The following is a 20,888-nucleotide window of genomic DNA, read 5'->3' as shown; positions in this document are numbered from 1 at the left end:
CAATGTATTCAGTAGAGAGACAAAGCCCGTTTCCACAGCTGACAGCACAGTGCAAGCCCTCTTTGTGTTGGAGATGCTCAGAGTGACTGCACAGACAAGCTGTGCCAGGCACTTCACAGCAAAGCAGCTAAAGCCTCAAAGTCTGATTAGTCATCGACTCAATACAACTTTTAGTTTGATACAGCTAATCACACATTTAAGCATCCCCTGCAAGAGCCCGGCTTCCACTGCCCCAGCACTTTAAAGAAACAAGCTCGTGTATTAAACATATTCTGCCCGTCTGAAGTAATGGATTCCTGCTGAGCTCAAACTGAACATCGTACAGACCTAAACCTAACATTCCTCCCACATTGACCTGATAGACAGTGGCTGCCCAGCAGAGGGGTCGGGTCACAGACATGCGAGAATTGTTACACCACATCAGGGAGACACACAATCACAATTCACACCGAGTCCACCGTACATCACAAACTGCGTCCCCAGCAGTGCAACAGATAACATCCCCTCCACAACTGTGCAGCCAACTCCCCCACATCTGTGTAGCTAACACCCTCTGCCCTCCACATCTGTGCATGCAGGCTGGTTGATAAGAGATCCCAGTGCCTTAAAAACATGGAGAAAAAAAACTTTACAATCCAGCTGCTGTTCAGCATTTCTGTGCAACAGAGAAACAGCTGTATTTGCAAAGAGAAAATGCTGCAAGCCAGATAGAGCAGCACCTGAAAGACAGTGAGTCAAGAGAACAATTACCTCTATTATGGCAGTTACAAGTGAAACAGCAATCATCGGTCTTTCAGATGCTGCCTGACCTGCTGTGTACATCCGGGATTTGTAATTTTCTTATTAATGCCAGCTAAACGTGAACATTTACTGGATATGCGCGGCTAGCAGCAATTCTTCCATGCTCTCCCACAGGCTGCTGCACGTGCTTAGCAGCCCTGTAGATCCATGCCACACTATTCCTCTTCACACCTCCTGCCCAACATAACTCACAATAACAGCAAGCAATGAGCACGTGCCGGGGAGGCAGGGGAGTTTACAGGGGCCATGTTTCTCCAGCACTCTTCTCCCCCTCACCATCCTAGAGTCACATCTCTCCCACTGAAATCACCCGAAACATTTACTCACAACTTAACGTTAGCTTGCAGACTTGAGCCGCAGTCTCCACTTACCGAGCCACCTTCTTGCTGCTGAGTCTCGTGATGGGGCTAAAAAGCAGAAAAACAGGATGCAGAGTCAGGAAAATGAGACTGGAGCAGAGGAAGCAGGAAACTGAGGATTCAGAAATTTAGACAGTTCCGCTCCCCTGCAGCACTCCTAATGAACCACTTCATACGGAAACACCACCAAACTTTGGGCCACCAATTAAGGAATTAATTCTTCCTCCACTTGCCCACTGCTTAAGGAAGCACTTTTACTTCCCATCTTGTGAAAATATTGAATGGGAATAACCTCAGCGCAGCATACTGGAGGGGGTAGGTATGGAGGGAGGGCAGGTCCTGTCTCAGCACAGCAGACTATTATTAACAACTTGCATTTATTCAGCGCCTTTAACGTAGTAAAACATCCCAAGGCGCTTCACAGGAGCGATTATCAAACAAAATTTGATACCGGGCCACTGAAGGAGGTATTAGGACAGGTGATCAAAAGCTTGGTCAAAGAGATAAGTTTTTAAAGAGTTTCTTAAAAGGAGAGTGAGGTAGAGAGGTTTAGGGAGGGAATTCCAGAGCTTAGGGCCTAAGCAGCTACGGCATGGCCACCAACGGTGGAGCGATTAAAATCAGAGGATGTGCAAGAGGCCAGAATTGGAGGAGCGCAGAGATCTCGGAGGGTTGTAGGGCTGGAGGGGGTTACAGAGATAGGGAGGGGCGAGGCCACGGAGGGATTTGAAATCAAAGATGAAAATTTTTAAATCAAGGAGTTTCCAGACCGGGAGCCAATGTAGGTCAGTGAGCACAGGGGGGTGATGGGTGAACGGCACTTGGTGCAAGTTGGGATACGGGCAGAGTTTTGGATGAGCTCAAGTTTATGGAGGGTGGAAGATGGGCGGCCAGCCAGGAGACCACTGGAATAGCCTAGTGTGGAGGTAACAAAGGCAATGGATAAGGGTTTCAGCAGCAGATGAGCTGAGGCAGGGGCGGAGACGGGCGATGTTACGGAGGTGGAAGTAGATGGTCTTGATTATTGAATAGGACGCCAAGATTGCGAACGGCCTGGTTCAGCCTCAGAAAGTGGCCAGGGAGAGGGATGGTGTCAGTGGCCAAGGAACGGAGTTTGTGGTGGGGACCAAAGACAATGGCTTCAGTCTTCCCAATATTTAGTTGGAGAAAATTTTTGCTCATCCAGTTGGACAAGCAGTGCGACAAATGAGAGATGGTGGAGGGGTTGGGGGAGGTGGTTGTGAGGTAGAGCTGGGTGTCATCAGCGTACATGTGGAAGCTGACGTCGTGTTTTCGGATGATGTCGCCGAGAGGCAGTGTTTAGATGAGAAATAGGAGGGGCCAAGGAATGTCAATCAGTATTTGAGGACCTTCCTTTCCTGCAGGTGGGGAAGGGAGAGTGAGAAGGCTGATTATACCCGACTGTCGTCCCAACTGACGTCAGCTAACTCTAACCCAGGACCTTCCTCGCCTGAATGGCTCAGTAACATTCTGGGTGACGCAGTTACCCAATGAACCATCGCTGGTTGAAATTAGCTAACGGTAAACAAATGCACACAGGCCACCCACTGATGCTTCATCCTGGTATAGCTCAACATGCAGCAATATCACCAGTAAATACTTCAATAAACTCACAGAAAAAAATACCATGATGTGGAGATGCCGGTGATGGACTGGGGTTAACAATTGTAAACAATTTTACAACACCAAGTTATAGTCCAACGATTTTATTTTTAATCCCACAAGCTTTCGGGGGCTTTCCCCTTCCTCAGGCAGTGTGGAAAAGACAATTTCGAATCCTTTACAAAAGAAAAAAATACAATCAAGCAAATTGCAGTCACTCCTCACTTGCTGGGATCCAAGGTGCAGCAGGCACAGGGCAACTGATGGGGATTCAGCTAAATCAACTCAAAGGAGTGTTACACCGAAACTACAGCACAGAAACAGGCCATTCGGCCCAACTGGTCTATGCCGGCGTTTATGTTCCACACGAAACTCTTCCCACCCTACTTCATCTCACCCTCTCACCATATCCTTCTATTCCTTTCTCCCTCATGTGTTTATCGAGCTTCCCTTTAAATGCATCTACACTATTAACCTCAACTACACCATGTGTTAGAGTTCCACATTCTCACCACTCTCTGGGTGAAGAAGTTTCTCCTGAATTCCCCATTGGATTTATTACCAACTATTTTATATTTATGACTCCTAGTTTTGGACTCCCCCAAAAGTGGAAATATTTCCTCTATATCCCTTTTATTATCTTAAACATCTCGATCAGGTCACCCCTCAACCTTCTCTTTTCTAGAGAAAAGAGCCCCAGCCTGTCCCAATAACTATATCCTCAGTGTTCTGGTATCATCCTTGTGTAGCATGTAGAGCTGTACGAGTGGAGAAAATAAATGGGATTTCTATACTTGGACCATGAACCTGCCCTCCCCAGTCCAGTACACAATCGAGGGTCAGATGCTGACCTGCAAGCGCCACAGTGCAACTAATTTTTCCTGGCGATCAATTTACTTTGCCAGCACTGCATTAGGAATATTCCACCTCAATCAAAGCGGGATGGATGCTGAACCACCCTCACTGCAGTTGGGGGGTGGTGACTGGGGCAGTCAACATTTCCCTCCCTTTCCCAGGACGGGTGAGGAGCCTGCGGAGACGCGATTTCGAAGGCTCTTCCCCATCAGCAGCTGGCAAGCTGGAGATCAGGAAGCCCCCAGTAGATAAGTGAGCACCAACCCTCAGTGACGACTGGTGGGGGAAAGGGCTTGTGTCCACTTCCTGCTTATCCCATTGCTCGATTTCTTCTGATTTCTACATCAGCTTTGCACTGAAATCCATTTTGGAACCGCACCAAGACTTCAACTGAATCCACTCTAGTTTCCGTCGGTTCCGTGCTAGCGAACACAAGGGTTAGACGTTCAGAAATGAACGTGTCCCCCTGCAGAGACTGCCGGAGACTTTGTCCTGTGATTCCAGGGGCACCTGCTTGTTTACGACATTTAAAGGTTACGTATCAGGAACCATGACCACCCCAAGCCTGCTCGGTGCTTGGAGATCAAACATTTAAAGCTTCAGTAATATCGCCTGGAGCCAAGGAAAGTATTACAAAGACCTCAGCATTTGTACTCTGTATTAGGGAACCACTGAGCTCTATTTGAAATGGCTGTGTGTATTTTATTTTCTTCAATTCCCGTTCACACTGTAAAAATGGGGAGGAAGAGGTGGGAAAATATCCGACCCTAACATGCACTTTGTAGTGAGGAAATATTTCACCTGAACCATGCTGGGACCAGTGTTCTGGCAAATCGAATAACTAGGGCGGGAGAGAAGGCTTTAAACTAAATAAAGGTGGGGGGGGGGCTCAGGTGGGGCGAAGTTTAGATTGATAGAGAAAAGACGAGGAAGTAGTACAGGAAAGTGATGGGGGTAATGATAAACAGAGTATGTCTGGAAGGGACAGAGCGTACAAACATAAGAGTGCACTAGCAAATGGGGCCGGGGTAGGAAAGAATGGTAAAAAGACAAAATTAAAGGTTCTTTATCTGAATGCGTGCAGCATTCGTAATAAGATAGATGAATTGACAGCACAAATATAAACAAATGGGTATGATCTTGTGACCATTACAGAGACGTGGTTGCAAGGTGACCAAGGTTGGGAGCTAAATATTCAGGGTTATTTAACATTTCGGAAGGATAGGAAAAAAGGTAAAGGTGGTGGGGTAGCGCTGTTAATAAAGGATGAACATAAGAACATAAGAAATAGGAGCAGGAGTAGGCCAATCGGCCCCTCGAGCCTGCTCCGCCATTCAATAAGATCATGGCTGATCTGATCCTAACCTCAAATCTAAATTCATGTCCAATTTCCTGCCCGCTCCCCGTAACCCCTAATTCCCTTTACTTCCAGGAAACTGTCGATTTCTGTTTTAAAATTATTCAATGATGTAGCTTCCACAGCTTCCTGGGGCAGCAAATTCCACAGACCGACTACCCTCTGAGTGTAGAAGTTTCTCCTCATCTCAGTTTTGAAAGAGCAGCCCCTTATTCTAAGATTATGCCCCCTAGTTCTAGTTTCACCCATCCTTGGGAACATCCTTACCGCATCCACCCGATCAAACCCCTTCACAATCTTATATGTTTCAATAAGATCGCCTCTCATTCTTCTGAACTCCAATGAGTAGAGTCCCAATCTACTCAACCTCTCCTCATATGTCCACCCCTCATCCCCGGGATTAACCGAGTGAACCTTCTTTGTACTGCCTCGAGAGCAAGTATGTCTTTTCTTAAGTATGGACAACAAAACTGTATGCAGTATTCCAGGTGCGGTCTCACCAATACCTTATATAACTGCAGCAATACCACCCTGTTTTTATATTCTATCCCCCTAGCAATAAAAGCCAACATTCCGTTGGCCTTCTTGATCACCTGCTGCACCTGCATACTAACTTTGATTTTCTTGCACTAGGACCCCCAGATCCCTTTGTACTGCAGTACTTTCCAGTTTCTCGCCATTAAGATAATAACTTGCTCTCTGATTTTTCCTGCCAAAGTGCATAACCTCACATTTTCCAATATTGTATTGCATCTGCCAAATCTCCACCCACTCACCCAGCCTGTCTATATCCCCCTGTAGGTTTTTTATGTCCTCCTCACTCTCTACTTTCCCTCCCATCTTTGTATCATCTGCAAACTTTGATATGTTACACTCGGTCCCCTCCTCCAAATCGTTAATATGGATTGTAAAGAGTTGGGGACCCAGCACCGACCCCTGCGGAACACCACTGGCTACTGGTTGCCAGTCCGAGAATGTACCATTTATCCCAACTCTCTGCTTCCTGTTAGATAACCAATCCTCCACCCATGCCAGAATATTACCCCCAATCCAGTGATTCTTTATCTTGAGCAATAATCTTTTATGTGGCACCTTGTCGAATGCCTTCTGGAAGTCTAAATACACTACGTCCACTGGTTCCCCTTTATCCACCCTGTACGTTATGTCCTCAAAGAACTCAAGCAAATTTGTCAGACATGACTTCCCCTTCGTAAAGCCATGCTGACTTTGTCCTATTAAATTATGTTTATCCAAATGTTCCGCTACTGTCTCCTTAATAATAGACTCCAAAATTTTACCCACCACAGATGTTAGGCTAACTGGTCTATAATTTCCAGCCTTCTGCCTACTACCCTTTTTAAATAAGGGTGTTACATTAGCAGTTTTCCAATCTGCCGGGACCTTTGCCGAGTCCAGAGAAGTTTGGAAAATTAGTATAATAGTGAGAAATTGGTATAATAGTGAGAAATGATCTTGGCTCAGAAGATCAAGATGTCGAATCAATTTGGGTGGAGGCAAGAAATAGCAAGGGAAAGAAATCACTGGTGGGAGTAGTATATAGGCCCCCTAACAGTGGCCACACTGTAGGGCAAAATATTAATCAGGAAATAAAGGGGGCTTGTAAAAAAGGTAATGCAATAATCATTGGTGATTTTAACTTTCACATAGATTGGACAAATCAAATTGGCAAAAATAGCTCTGAGGAAGAGTTCATAGAATGTATTAGGGACTGTTTCTTAGACCAATACGTCAGAGAACCAACCAGGGAACAGGCCATTTTGGATCTGGTAATGGGTAACGAAACAGGATTAATTAATGATCTCAAAGTAAAGGATCCCTTGGGAAGCAGTGATCATAACATGATGAATTTCACATCCAGTTTGAGAGCGAGGATCTTGGGTCTGAAACTACTGTATTAAACTTAAATAAGGGCAATTATAAAAGAATGAGGGCGGAATTAGCTAAAGTGGACTGGGTAAATAGATTAGATGGTATGATGGTGGATAAGCAGTGGCAAACATTTAAAAAGATATTTTATGACTCGCAACAAAAAAATATCCCTGTGAGGAGGAAAGACTCCACAAAAAGGGTGAACCAACCATGGCTAACTAAGGAAGTCAAGGATGGTATCAGGTTAAAAGAAAAAGCATACAACATGGCAAAGATTACTGGTAAGCCTGAAGATTGGGAAAACTTTAAAAACCAGCAAAGGATGACTAAGAGAATAATAGAGGGAGAAAATAAATTATGAGAGTAAACTAGCAAAAAATATAAACACTGATAGTTAAAGCTTCTACAAGTACATAAAAAGGAAGAGGGTAACTAAAGTAAACATTGGTCCCTTAGAGGATGAGACTGGGGAAATAATAATGGAAAGCAAGGAAATGAACAGATATTTTGTATCTGTCTTCACAGTAGAAGATACTAATAATATACCAATAATAGTAGAAAATCAAGGGGCAAAGGGGAGGGAGGAACTAAAAACAAATCACGATCACTAGAGAAAAAGTACCAGGTAAACTAATGGGTCGAAAGGCTGACAAGTCCCCTGGACCTGATGGCTTGCATCCGAGGGTCTTAAAGGAAGTGACTTCAGAGATAGTGGATGCATTGGTTGTAATCTTTCAGAATTCACTAGATTCTGGAAAGGTCCCAGTGGATTGGAAAACCACAAACGTAACACCCCTATTCAAGAAGGGAGCGAGACAGAAAGCAAGTAACTATAGACCAGTTAGCCTAACATCTATCATTGGTGAAAATGCTAGAATCCATTATTAAGGAAGTAGTAGCAGGACATTTGGAGATGCATAATACAATCAAGGAGAGTCAACATGGTTTTATGAAGGGGAAGTCATTTTCTGACATTTATTAGAGTTCTTTGAGGAAGTAACGGGCAGGGTGGATAAAGGGAAATCAATGGATGCAGTATATTTGGATTTTCAAAAGGCATTCGATAAGGTGCCACATAAAAGATTACTGCACAATATAAGAGCTCATGGTGTTGGGGGTAATATACTGGCACGGATAGAGGATTGGCTAACTAACAGAAAACAAAGAGTCGGGATCAAAGGGTCATTTTCAGGATGGCAATCTGTAACTAGTGGTGTGCCGCAGGGCTCAGTGCTGGGGCCTCAACTATTTACAATATATATCAATGACTTGAATGAAGGAACAGAGTGTCTTGTGGCCAAATTTGCTGATGATACAAACATAGGTGGAAAAGCAAGTTGCGATGAAGACACAAAGTGTCTGCAAAGGGATATTGACAGGTTAAGCGAATGGGCAAAAATTTGGCAGATGGAATATAATGTGGGAAAATGTGAAGTCATCCACTTTGGGAGGAAAAATAAAAAAGCAAAATATTATTTGAATGGAGAAATACTACAAAATGTTGCGGTACAGAGGGATCTGGGTGTGCTCGTACATGAAACACAAAAAATCAACATACTGGTGCAGCAGGTAATCCGGAAGGCAAATGGAATATTGGACTTTATTTCTACGGGGATGGAATATAAAAGCAGGGAAGTCATGCTACAACTGTACAGGGTGCTGGTGAGACCACACCTGGAGTACTGTGTACAGTTCTGGTGCCCTCATTTAAGGAAGGACATATTTGCATTGGAGGCAGTTCAGAGAAGGTTCACTGGGTTGATTCCGGGTATGGAAGGATTGCCTTATGAGGAAAGATTGAACAGGTTGGGTCTATACTCATTGGAGTTTAGAAGAATGAGAGGAGATCTTATTGAAACATACAAGATTCTGAGGGGACTCGATGGGGTAGATGCTGAGAGGATGTTACCCTCATGGGAGAATAGTCTCAGAATATGGGGGTCGCCCGTTTAAGATGGAAATGAGGAGGAATTTCTTCTCCCAGAGGGCTGTGATTCTTCGGAATTCTTTACCCCAAAAAGCTGTGGAGGCTGAGTCATTGAATACGTTCATGGCTGAGTTAGACCATGATCTCATTGAATGGCGAAACAGGCTCGAGGGGCCGAATGGCCTAATCCTGCTCCTATTTCTTATGGTCTCATGAAATCTTGATGCCTGTGTTCATCTCGACTGCAGGCGGATCCACACAGACTGTATGGAGTAGCTCAACACTGAATAAATCATTAAGCACCATTAAATATCCCAGTGTCAGCACTCCATCATTCCCACTAGGGGGTGGGTTTGCTCAGAGATTCTACTGATACAAAGCACCTTTCAAAAAGACCCACTGATTAAAGCCATTTGTGATCGTGTATGTGGCTCTTGACCTTCACTTGCTCTTCCCTCTCCCCTTCTTACACTGTCAATACGCAGGCTATTGGCGCTGTGTACGTATGTACGAGTCCAAATACACCAGAGGACACAGCACTCAAAGCACATGGTGCAGCTCCACACCTGCACAACCAAGGAGACAGTGGGTTTGATCAGCAGCATTAGGCCCAGTTTGTACAGAGCGCTGCGTCTGAGGTTAAGATTGAGAAGTAATGAGGGAATCCATTTTACATGAAAGAATCACATATTTACTTACATTTTATATTAGTTCTGTAGTTAAAAGCTTAGAATTAAAAGACTGCAAATATAGCTGACATTCAGTACAAGGCATGTCTGTATAGGGGTCATATACTGTGTGTTTTCTGGGTTAGGTCACACATTGTTCACAGCTAGAGCACAAGTTATCTGTAACCGTAATACATTGCTAACCCTCAACACCAGTCTGTTAGTCATGGGACCGTGGAAATCAGATTAAGATAAATGTTTGGAACACCAGGAACTTCTTGATAATGAGTGGTGAAAACTGGTGGAAAGTTCATTAAGATCATGTGAAATAATGTAGTTATAGAAAAATATAAAAATGGCAAAATTGTAACAGGAGGTTAGGGAATGAAGGAGGGAGACACCTAGAGGGTTGAGCTCACCCGACTGACGTGTCTATCTTCTGCAGCAAAACGTCCTTTGTAATCTCGGTGTTGGCCCCAAGTATGTAACTCAGAACTTAATAAACTGCAAGTGTTTGACTCAGTATCCAAGAACTCATTCTTGCTATATAGGCAATAAAGTATTACAAAAGATACATTTCTAACAGCTGTATAACCCAACATTGCAATGTGCTGATCCAGCACTGACCCAGAGCAGAGACTTGGGGAACTGGACCTGGAAACTACACAACAGGGAGTTCAAGAGATTTCCAAATTCTTAAAAAGTGTAACTAATGGAGCTGACGTGCTTCGTCTACACAGTTTCCATTTTAAGCTCAATCCCTTGGGAGTAAAATTGGGTCTCGCAAGCAACAACAGAAAAGCCATCACCCACAAGACCAACCATAAGCAAGGCAGAATCATGCAGTTACCTATTCATTTCAAGACTGTTGAGGCGGGCAGACAGGTCTTCCAGGCGATTGATTTGCCTATGACACTGGGTGCAGTAAAATTCCAGCATCTCTTCCCCAATGACACTTTGTAAAGTTGAAGTGAAATGATCACTGGAAAATCAGAAGCGTCAATTGCGAGATTAGAGAAGTTACTGATTACAAGGACACACAAAATTCAGAAAGTGATTGGAGTGCAGATTTTACAAGGTGAAGGTTTTCAGAAGAAATGTGCAATTCGCTGCGGTGGTGAGGTGAGTGATTACAAGAGACAGACGCAGAGTTATTTTCCCTACTTCCTGGTCCTAGCAAAGGGCCCTCGTTACATAAAACATTTTTTCAGAAACAGTAATCAGAAATATATTCAATTCTGCAGCAAGATGACAATTTCAGGATATCAGGGTCTCTTTCTGTGGCTGACAGGCATCTAGAGACCAGACTCAGTCTCTAGAAATTGACTTCCAGCATCAGAAACAAAAAAGGTTTTCACCGGTCAGCATTGAGCTAACTGGATAGTGGAGATAAAGTGACTGCAAGGTACCTACACTAAGACTTCAGGACTCTCGATGTCCTAATCAGCTGCACTAGTCCTCTCCTAGCATCTACACCTGGCAATATTCACCAGTGCTGACCTTACCTGGGAGACAGCAGCGATGAGCGATTAAAGTGACCGTTGATACTCGTGTCTCCGTCCTGACAGAGACTGCTGGATGCAAAGTCGATTTCATTGCTCTCACCGTAATCTTCAAAGTGCTCCTCGGTGCTAAGAGAAACATTGGAGCTCATCGAGAAGCTGTGCTGATGAGTCCTAGCCAAAAAAGAGGGATTATGTAGCAAGAGAATTAAAAACTTATCACGCCCTTTTTCAAAGTAACATTACCTATCCACTTTCGAGATGGCTTTCCTCATTCTTTGAGATTACTGCACACTGCTGTCACTCACTCGGTGACTGTTCCATTGAGAAAATTGAACCCGAGGTCACATGATCTTCACTGGCTCACTGTATAAAATGCCTCAGTTCTTCACGTGGCCCAACAGTAAACGGTCTTGGAACCGCAGCAGTGAACCAGCATCTCACAGCTGAGCCATGCTGGGACACAGGAGGGGGTGAGGGGCTGACTATCAGTTAGCTCTGTATATGCAGGCTGGACCCCCAAAGAACGAGGAATACCGGGAGGTAGGTAATGCCAGATTCTTCCTTGGTTCAACTCCCCCCAGGCTGGCAGACAAACATTTTCAGGCCAGCTTGGAGCACCTTAGCATGAAGTGTAGTGATTATGTTACTGGACTAATAATCCAGAGAACAAGGTTCAAATCCCATCCTGACAGTTTGAGAATTTGAATTCTGTTCTAAAAAAAATTGGAAATAAAAATCTGGAATCAGTAAAAGTGACCGGGAAGCTGTCGATTGTGGTAAAAACCCAATTGGTTCGCTAATATCCTCAGGGAAGGAAACCTGCCATCCTTACCCGGTCTGGTCTATATGTGACTCTAGTCCCACATCAATGTGGTCGACTCTTAATTGCCCTCTGAAGTGGTCTAGCAAGCCACTCAGTTGTATCAAACTAGGGTGAAAAGGTGTAGAGGTTTAGGGATTCTACACAGTAAACAGCCCTCAGGTGGATACCCAAAAGGTTTCAGTGTGGGAAGAATGGAATAATGCAGAGATGCCTAGCTATAGAAAAAAAAAATCAAACAATATTAGAGGAAGGTGCCCAGGTGTTAAATGCAACTACTGAGTATATAATGTACACTCTACAAACCAGTGATTTACCTCTTGGAGGGAATAAGTTATCAGCTCAGGAAGTGAGTTAGTTATTAGTTTTGGTTACAGGATTGTTGGCCAGGGGCTGCAGAAAGTAACCTGAGACATCAGCTGCTGACACACAGACAAGAGCAACTTTTGAACTGAAGTAACCAGAGTTCAGTCGCTGGCCTGAGCTGGCTGGAACCGGTTTGAATTAGCTAAGTTTTGTGAACGACAAAGGAGATGCGATAAGACACAAGTCCTTATTTAGAAAAGGAGTAATGAGGTAATGCTACCTAAGTCCTTGGGACAGAGCCAATGAGGAGACGACACAGGCTAAGGCGAGCAAGCCTAAACCAAAGCGGGAGAGAGAGCACAGCTTGAAGAGATAAGATTCGGAATAAGGAATAAAGGATCTGGGGCGTGGAGCCAGAGCGAAGACCAACCATCGCGGACGTGGAAGAACCTACGTCAGGGACGTAGAGAGAGAGACAGAGACAGAGACGGAGAGAGAGAGAGAGAGAAACGCCTGGCCAGCGTCAGCTCGCCTTATCCTTTATATTCTGTGACCACTCGGAGTGTCAGAAAAACCTAGTGGGTGTGCGTTTAGATCCTAGTTTGGGTATAAAACTGTATAACTTGGTGCAAACTACATGTCTATATCTAACCAGATGTATAAGCTACAACGGCGTGAATAAAGTGAATTGAGAGTTGAGAGAATTGACTCTTCTCCTCTTTGTACTAAGCCAGTAACCGGTGACCTTTGGTCAACAGGATGTTCTGGTTAATTATAGCCTGTGCCTTGAACAATGTTTGCTTGCTGACAAAGCAATTTTTCACATTACTTCTTGTTAAACCTTGTAGCAAGGAAAGCCATGTGGCAAGTACAGCCAGGTTTCTTAGAACAATTAGGCTTCCCTTGCACTGTAGGCAGAAAGGCAATCTCCTCCTCACCCTAACAGAGGCATACATGACCATTCCTTTACAGGCACACTGGTCCAACATCAGATGGATCTCATCCTGGGAACAGTACAATTTGCTTAGTTGCAACACTGCTTCAGGCCTCCAGCCTCTAGGGGCTGCTGGTGAGCACGGCCATTCTGGGATAGGAGGCTAGGATGTCGTCCCCTTGCACTCAGAAAATTTAGCCTGATCTTTCCTACAAACCTTCTTGTCCCAGATTCTGACCCAGTGGAACTATTGACACCAGTGGAACTCCTGTACGCAGGACACACTGTGGCACTGTATGCAACTGCCAAGTAGCTTCACTCACACTTCAAATCACCCTTTGGCACGCTCAGTTTCTCAGGCTTGACTGCACAAACATCTCTTTCCACCTTGGACCATCAGACAGGAGTCTCTGCTCACTCTGCCAGTCGCAGCACAGCAGACAGCAGATCCGGTCACACTGCACCGAGAGTTTATTTGCCCAATTCCACTCGAACTGGATTGCTTTTAAAAGATCCTATTTATAATTTCCGAACATCACTCGTACATTTAATGAGCCCTCTCTGCTGGCCGTATTGAATTAAGAGTGGGATTAAACTAATCTTTATTTTGGGTGGAAGTTCAAAGATAAGTGGGTGCTAGGCACCACCCGATTAGGCAGCCTGTGCTGACAATATTAATTTTGTCCCTCCCAAAAAAAATGGAAGTTGCCAAGTTACTGGTGCACTGCATCCAACATGGAATTTTAGTTCAGTCCCAGATTTAAATCAACACACCCTACCACATATCTAAACATGGAGGGAGAGTGTCTGAAGTGGCTCAAACACACAGATTATGGGTGGTGAGTTGTCTATTCATACCCACACAGAGAATCATTACAGATTTCACCAAACCTGTACTGTTTCTATAAATGGCAGCGAGGAAGTTCCATTCCTTCAGTTTGGGTTAGATTCCAAACATAGGTGCCAGAGATAACGATATAGTTTAATGCTAATCATAACAGCCAGTCTCAGTGTTGACTATCAGAAGTAGAGAGGACACACTATTCAAGTAGAGAGGACCGGCCCCAAATTATCCAATGACAGTTGCAAGAGAACTTACTTCATTTCCCCATTAAACAGGACACTACTTCCTGGCTCTTCAAGTGTGTCTGTGAACTCAGAGTTCAGCGTGGCGTCAATAGCACTGTCAGTCTCCAACTCCTCGTGTGCTCCATGGTGAACCAGTGTGCCCGTATCCTCGTCCGTGAATGTCTCACACTCACTGTAGGTGCTCTCAGAGCCCATGTAAGCACTGTCAGTCACCTCGTTAGTCTAAAAATGGCCAAGGTGACATGTTAGATGTCAGAACACAAAGATCAGTGTACTAAGATCACCATGGCAACAAACCAGTGTACCAGACCATAACACAGGAAAACAGCGACAGTAACAAGAGTTTTATAGACACTGTAGGAGTGAATCGGGGGAACACACATTTCCAATCTGTGTGATTTAAGTGTAGTTTAAACCCAGGCAGTAGCAGTACACATAAAAGGTGATCTTACACAGGGAGGTTCAGCCACAAACAGCAGCAAGCAGGGAGAACAAAAGATACAATACTTAACAGGAGACAACATCTGGTTTCCAAATCAATAGGGAGTCCTGAATCAATAGAGAGATGGTGATGTAGCTACCATCAGACACATGTATTCGCCCAGAGTGCTTCATTAAATACCTGCTGACACGTTACCAATCAAGCCTGACTGCATACAAGCCAATAAGGAGGTTAAAATTAACTCGCGTCCTTCACAGAGTAAGTCATCAACTAATAAGTATGTCAGGACCGGCCATCCTGACCACAGCCCTGCTCATTTCACCCAGTGTCTCAAATGGGGTCCTTCTGCACACCGGACCTGGCTATTCTAAAACTTGACATCAGCATTCTCTCAGGAGCAGGACACCATACCCAACCTTCCTCATGGCCAAGTCTCCCCTGTTGCTGTGAGGTTACGCAGTAGGGCTCCTTTTAAAAGGCATTCAGGTGCAAGGTCACACAACCTGGCAGTCCAATGTGTTCAACGTTACACATCTAAACAAAGCCAGCTCCATGAAATCTGCTCATGTCACCCCAGGCTGATACTCCAAGCTGTGGACTACCAGTAATCCATCAGGTAGAACATGCCAAAAATCATTCCCCAGATGTCACCTTACACCTCCCAATAGCTACCCAGCTTTGGGTCATTGTTGCCTTGAATGACAGCCGGGATTTGGGATTCTGCTGTGTCTACCTTCCTCATCAGCACAGGTGTAGCTATGGCAACAGAGTAACTCTCCATCCCACCAATCAAACACCTCCCTCCCCACCAGGTCCCACCATGAAGATTAGTTGCATCACAATCCCAGCATGACACCAATACCAAGTTGGGGTGCTGCTACCACATAAAGGAGAGCTCGATACTGCGGATGCTGAAAATCTGAAATAAAAACAGAAAATGCTGGAGAAGCTCAGCCAGTCAGGCAGCATCTGTGGAGAAAGAAAGAGAGTTAACGCTTCAGGTCGATAACCCTTCGTCAGATTCTCGTCGTCTCTTTTACTCTTTTCAAGTTTGTGATGTCCTGCATTATGGGTCTTTCATCTTTAATTTAAGTTTAATCAGACTTTTTTTAAAAAAAAATTAACAGAACAAACATTTGCTTCTCATTCCCTCTTAATAAGGTTTCTGTCCAATTTAGTCTTTTTGTGACAATCTCCAAGCGGTTTTATTTCTGACCAGATCTCTGTACTCCTGAGTGTTGGAATACCCCAACAGCCATAGGCACTTCTCCAAAGCACCTCTTGCTGCACTAGTAGTTGAGGATGATATCATGGACCCGACAGATGATAGCAGCTGGGAAACAATTAGACTCCAATTCGCTAACACAATTAGAAACCGATCCCAACCCTGCACCCTGTAATACCCGAACAGAAAACGGCAGCTAAAATAAAAATCAACTCAACTTTTCAAATTTTTGAGTTCTCAGCTGCAGCCTTTAGAGGCAAATCAACAGCTGATCAGAAAACCGCTCAGTGGATGATTTCCACAATGTTGGTGAAGCATTCACAGGGTATAATTAGAACAGACATTTAATTTCCTCTTGCCAGACTGAAACACTGCAACCTATTGTTATATAGGTTTAAAAGTCAGTGGGTGAGACAGGTTAAATCGCACCACACTGCGGCAATATTATCCCCTCCTCTCCTGACAGCCCTGACTCTCCCCGCCCCCGGGCTCCACCCGCGCTGACCGCCCCCGGGCTCCACCCGCGCTGACCGCCCCCGGGCTCCACCCGCGCTGACCGCCCCCGGGCTCCACCCGCGCTGACCGCCCCCGGGCTCCACCCGCGCTGACCGCCCCCGGGCTCCACGCTGAACTCTCATTGAGAGAGAGCTTGGACATCAGAGCCGAGCCTGATCCTGTCCACACCCATAACCCCACATGGGCCACTTTAAGCAACCGGAGCAGGAACTCAGCTGGATTTTCCCCCTCCCTAGTCCTGGGGAATTTGTGCACCCCACTGAGACCAGCACAGAATACGGTCCACAGTGCAGAGCGACAGCAATGTTTCAGTGTGGAGACTGGAGCTATTACATTGCTACAAGAGACAGGTGAAGCTTAATGTCTGGGAATAAAATGCTGATTTGACCATTAAGTAGTATGAAATTTCATACTGAAACCTGATGGCCTTCTCAACAAGGAGCTCATGTGCAGCCAGCCCGAAGACGATAGGCGAACCAGAGGCAACTGAATGTCGGTATGGAACAGGGAGACAATCTCGGGAATGGTCCTGGTATTGTGCGGCTGTCCACAGCACATTCGATCAACACCAGTGCAACCCCTTTATGAGCTCAATCACTTCTTTTGCTCGCCATGTTACTCTGAAACACACAAGCGCCTTTACAGTGATCCGCAATTCAGTGCTGGCTACAAGTTCGAGACAGAACTACACGTGAAACTATTGGTTTGATTACAGCTGATCAATTTCAATCTTTTCCAGTTGAATAGCGCACTGTCAGATACAGGTTTTGCTGAGTGCTGCACGGCCAGGGTTTTTGACCAGTTTAACTGACAGTTAATCTATTTGATTATATTGCTTTCATTTTACTCAAGCAGTCCATCTCTTTCCTCTCTCCTCCCCTCCCTCCAATCACAACCGTTGTCAAACAGCCACAAATTAGTGCACCGACAGTAGAGATGGGTTCAGTTTGGCGGCGTCTTGCTTCGAATTATAATCAACAGAACCTGGATTGGAGAGTGTTTCATACATCCCTATTATGCTGCATCATCGATGCGTTCCTGTGTAGGAGATGCACCCAAACTGGTTCCTCAAAATTCAGTCAAATGCAAGTAAACTATTGCATCCCCCCCAGGAGTTGGTTCCAAGCCTGGAGCAGACAGTACAGAATGTCAGAAGAGCAGTGGGATGCTGCATTCAACACAATGTCTGTGTTGGCCGAACCAAAAGCCAATCCCTGGAAACACTCTATTCGTGTCAGTGTTTGCAGTGTACTTAATTCATTCTCCCGTGAAACGACAAGCATTCAAAGAGTTCGCTTTCAATGGCCCAATGTGGTTAACTTTCAACCAAAGAAATTATTACAATCAGAAATGGACAAAGATTAAAACTGCCTGAAAAACAAATTCATGGAATTCCTCAATGTCCCAAATGAGGTGCTCCACTCTCAGACTGCCCAGTCAGGCAAAGTCAGTGTTATCACTAGGATTTCAGCAAAGCACAACAGTGGGTGTGTGAACTTACAGTACTGCGTGCACTTGAACTGTGAAAAACATCCAGTAATACAATTAAGAGATTCTGTCTGTCCACGGAGAGTGTTTTAAGCTGTGTAACATTACGGCACAGTACAGATAGGAAGGAGAGATGAATCCCAGCCCCTTCCTACTATAGCCCTGAACCCCAACTCTCTTGTTTCACCCCCATCTCCAAACTTACATCATCTGAGACGCACCTCCTGCTCCCTCAAACCAATTTCCATTAAATTGCTGACCAAACTTCCCTTCCTGGCCCCCATGCCAGCTGACATTGTAAATGATTCACCCTCTTCAAGCACTGTCCATCCACCTCCCTCTCAAAACCACTATCACTAACCCCCCTAAAAAACCCACCCTTGACCCCTGTCCTCATGAACTACTGCCCCATCTCCAAAAGCCCTTCCTTCTTCAAAGTCCTTGAATACATTGTCGCCTCCCAGACCTGTGCCAATTAAACCCCCCTCATATAAAAAGGATTGGTTCCATAGCAGGAGCCTGGCTGGATGCGGTGAAACTTTCAACAGAACAAACAGAACCAAACAACTGAGAGAAACAAGCACGAAAGTTAAAAGCTGGAGGGGAGCCTCAGAAAAACAGGAAAAAGTCAGGAAGACAGGCTTCACAATCGTTTCCGATTTCAAACATTGGATACTAGCAGTTGGAAAATATTGGACGAGGGCTTGGGGATGCTCAAGTGTTTTCTGTCTTTAACAAGAATGACACTTGGTTATGAGGAGGCCGAGCTTTAATGCAATCCACTATCCAGCCAGCCCCCTCCTAAATCCATCAACAGATCAGGAAGTACAAAACTAGTGAGTGGATTTAACACCATATACACTCACAGCATAAACAGGAACTAAAGCCCAGGAAGGAGTTACATGAAATATTAGGATCACTGCTCTGGGCACAGAGTTCAGGGGCAGATGGCTGTTCTAAGGATGTCTGCAGAGAGAGATGATAATGCCCCAATTTAAGAATATTGCATACATGTTTGAATTTGGCCACAATCATTACCCATGTGGAAATGTAATGTTTGGGTGGGCAACTTCTGAACGGAACATAACCTCACCATCTCCCTGTGAGCTGAGGTAGTCACACTCTGCCTTCTGTTAAACATCTTCCAATCCTACACTTCCCAACCAAGGCCCTGAATTTGTGTAATGATACAATATTCTAGTACACATTACTTGTGTAAATTGTTGAACTTTTTACAGTTTAACTTCAGTTTGTATCTTATTCAGGGACATGCGTCACAAAGGAGGGCACACTCCCAATTGGCATAAACACAAAGATGTAATCCCAATCTACTGTCACCATATAGGGAGCAGAGCAGGCCGATCTTCTGAATCACTTGAGCTTTGTTCTTGTAGTTACATCGTCTGAAGCCCTGGTTGTGTTACAGTATTATGCCTCCTACCAGCTACCAGATACCTTCTGTCCTCATCCTGGAGACAGGCTGTCTCTTTAAACTCATTTACTGGTTTGTACTGTAAAAGGATGAAGGGTTAGGTTTCTGAACCTGTTCCAGGAAGGTTCGACAGTGTCTCAAAGTCGAGTTTCATTTTGTTTTGTTTTGGCCCGTACAGGCCTCGTCCTCCCTTCCGGGTTTTAGGCAAGACCAAAACTCACCACAACAAAGAAATACCAGAGCGCCACGACAAGATTGGGGGGGGGGGGGGGGGGGGGAATTTGGGGGCACGCACACAGAGGGGATCGGAGGCAAAAAGTAGAACATGAGGGGGCAGCGAAACACCAGGGGTTAAGGGGCAGCAAAACAGGGGAGAAGGAACCATAAAGGATACAAGAGGAGAATGGGAGGCAGTGAGAGAAGGTGCATAGTGGGGCACTGATAATCTGTTGCACACATCTAATGGGAGCCAATGAAAAAGCAGAACCTAGGGTGATAGAGTGAACCAGTGGGGTGCAGAGACAAGAGAACATGGGGGCAGCAAAGGAGGGCTATTAAGAGTGAATGGGGGGACACTGACAAAAGGGGTACTTAATCATCAGATGGAGCGATGATGGGCAGCAAGAGGGGTGAACATATCAGACCATCAAGAGCGGCTCAACAGGGTCAGCAACAGAACAAGACAAAAGGGTACAAAGAGAAAGGGGCAGAATTGGCCAGTGAGAGTAGCCATGGGGTGCAGAGAGAGGTGCTCTCACAGAAGTCAGTCATCTGACTTCCTATAAGCTGTACCACGAGACAATGACTAGTTTATATCTTAAACTAAAAACTTACAAACCCCTGAATTTAGTGCTTTTCTGTAATCAGTAAATGGAGCACAAGAGGTGCAACTGCCACAGAGGATTTCAATACTTGAAACTATGCTTCAGTATGGAGCAACTTTTAGGGAACTCATGAAAAAAAGACAATTACAGAAAGTCCAATGCAGGCCTGCACCTTAAATTTTATTTAATTCACATTCTGAGCACACAATGCCTCTTTATCAGCTTGGAGTTCACACTTCCAACCCGGCTCCCCCACCCTGATGGCAGAGTCAAAGCGGTATAGATGCAGCGAGAGCTGGCACACTGATCCAAACTATACCAGCAATGGAAAACCACCTTCCGTAGGAATATTGAAGTTTCACAGCACAAAGGTGATCACTGCCGTAGCTCACTGTACAAAGTGAAGGGCACAGAGTTCAGTAATAAACTTGGTCCAATCAATTCAAGAACGAACAGTCAGCATCTTATTCTAATAGTGCAGCAATCGTACATTTACTGTAACATTGCACAGCCCATTCAGTTACCCAGTCCTTACCACTTCAACTTAAACTGTCTGATATGGTTTCCATGCTACCGAAGCTCACCCTTTGCTACCTTCCAACAAAAAACTTATTCCACGCAGGGTACAATTCCATCGAGGCAGCAGCACCTCGCTCAATTGACTATCCTTACTGCATCAGCCTAGGGGGTTCAACCATGGAAAGCATCACAGTCGAGCCCAATTCTGTCCTCATCAACATCCAAGTGTCCCCTTTGCCACAAGAGGTCACTGGATAGTGAGCAGATTTAGCCCGATTTATTTGTCTCCTCTCAAGACCAAAGTCATG

At 45.0% G+C, this 20,888-nt stretch overlaps 1 protein-coding gene across 2 annotated transcripts in view; it reads right to left on the bottom strand.

The window, feature by feature from the left end:
* The window catches only part of rab11fip3 (RAB11 family interacting protein 3 (class II)), a 91,767-nt gene that overhangs the window by 9,698 nt on the left and 61,181 nt on the right, over window positions 1-20,888 (bottom strand). Inside the window, exons 4-7 of one of the 2 annotated variants that reach the window (XM_068003614.1) lie at window positions 14,145-14,356; window positions 10,986-11,156; window positions 10,331-10,462; window positions 1,173-1,208 (exon numbers count right to left, since the gene is read on the bottom strand). In XM_068003614.1, coding sequence (XP_067859715.1) covers window positions 1,173-1,208; window positions 10,331-10,462; window positions 10,986-11,156; window positions 14,145-14,356 — 551 coding nt within the window. The remainder of the gene's footprint in view (window positions 1-1,172; window positions 1,209-10,330; window positions 10,463-10,985; window positions 11,157-14,144; window positions 14,357-20,888) is intronic. The other variant, XM_068003616.1, reaches the window with a different exon arrangement.

Source organism: Heptranchias perlo, chromosome 22 (assembly GCF_035084215.1).
Source record: "Heptranchias perlo isolate sHepPer1 chromosome 22, sHepPer1.hap1, whole genome shotgun sequence".
In the NCBI taxonomy this organism is placed as follows: Eukaryota; Metazoa; Chordata; class Chondrichthyes; order Hexanchiformes; family Hexanchidae; genus Heptranchias; species Heptranchias perlo.
This window is presented reverse-complemented; position numbering and strand designations above follow the sequence as displayed.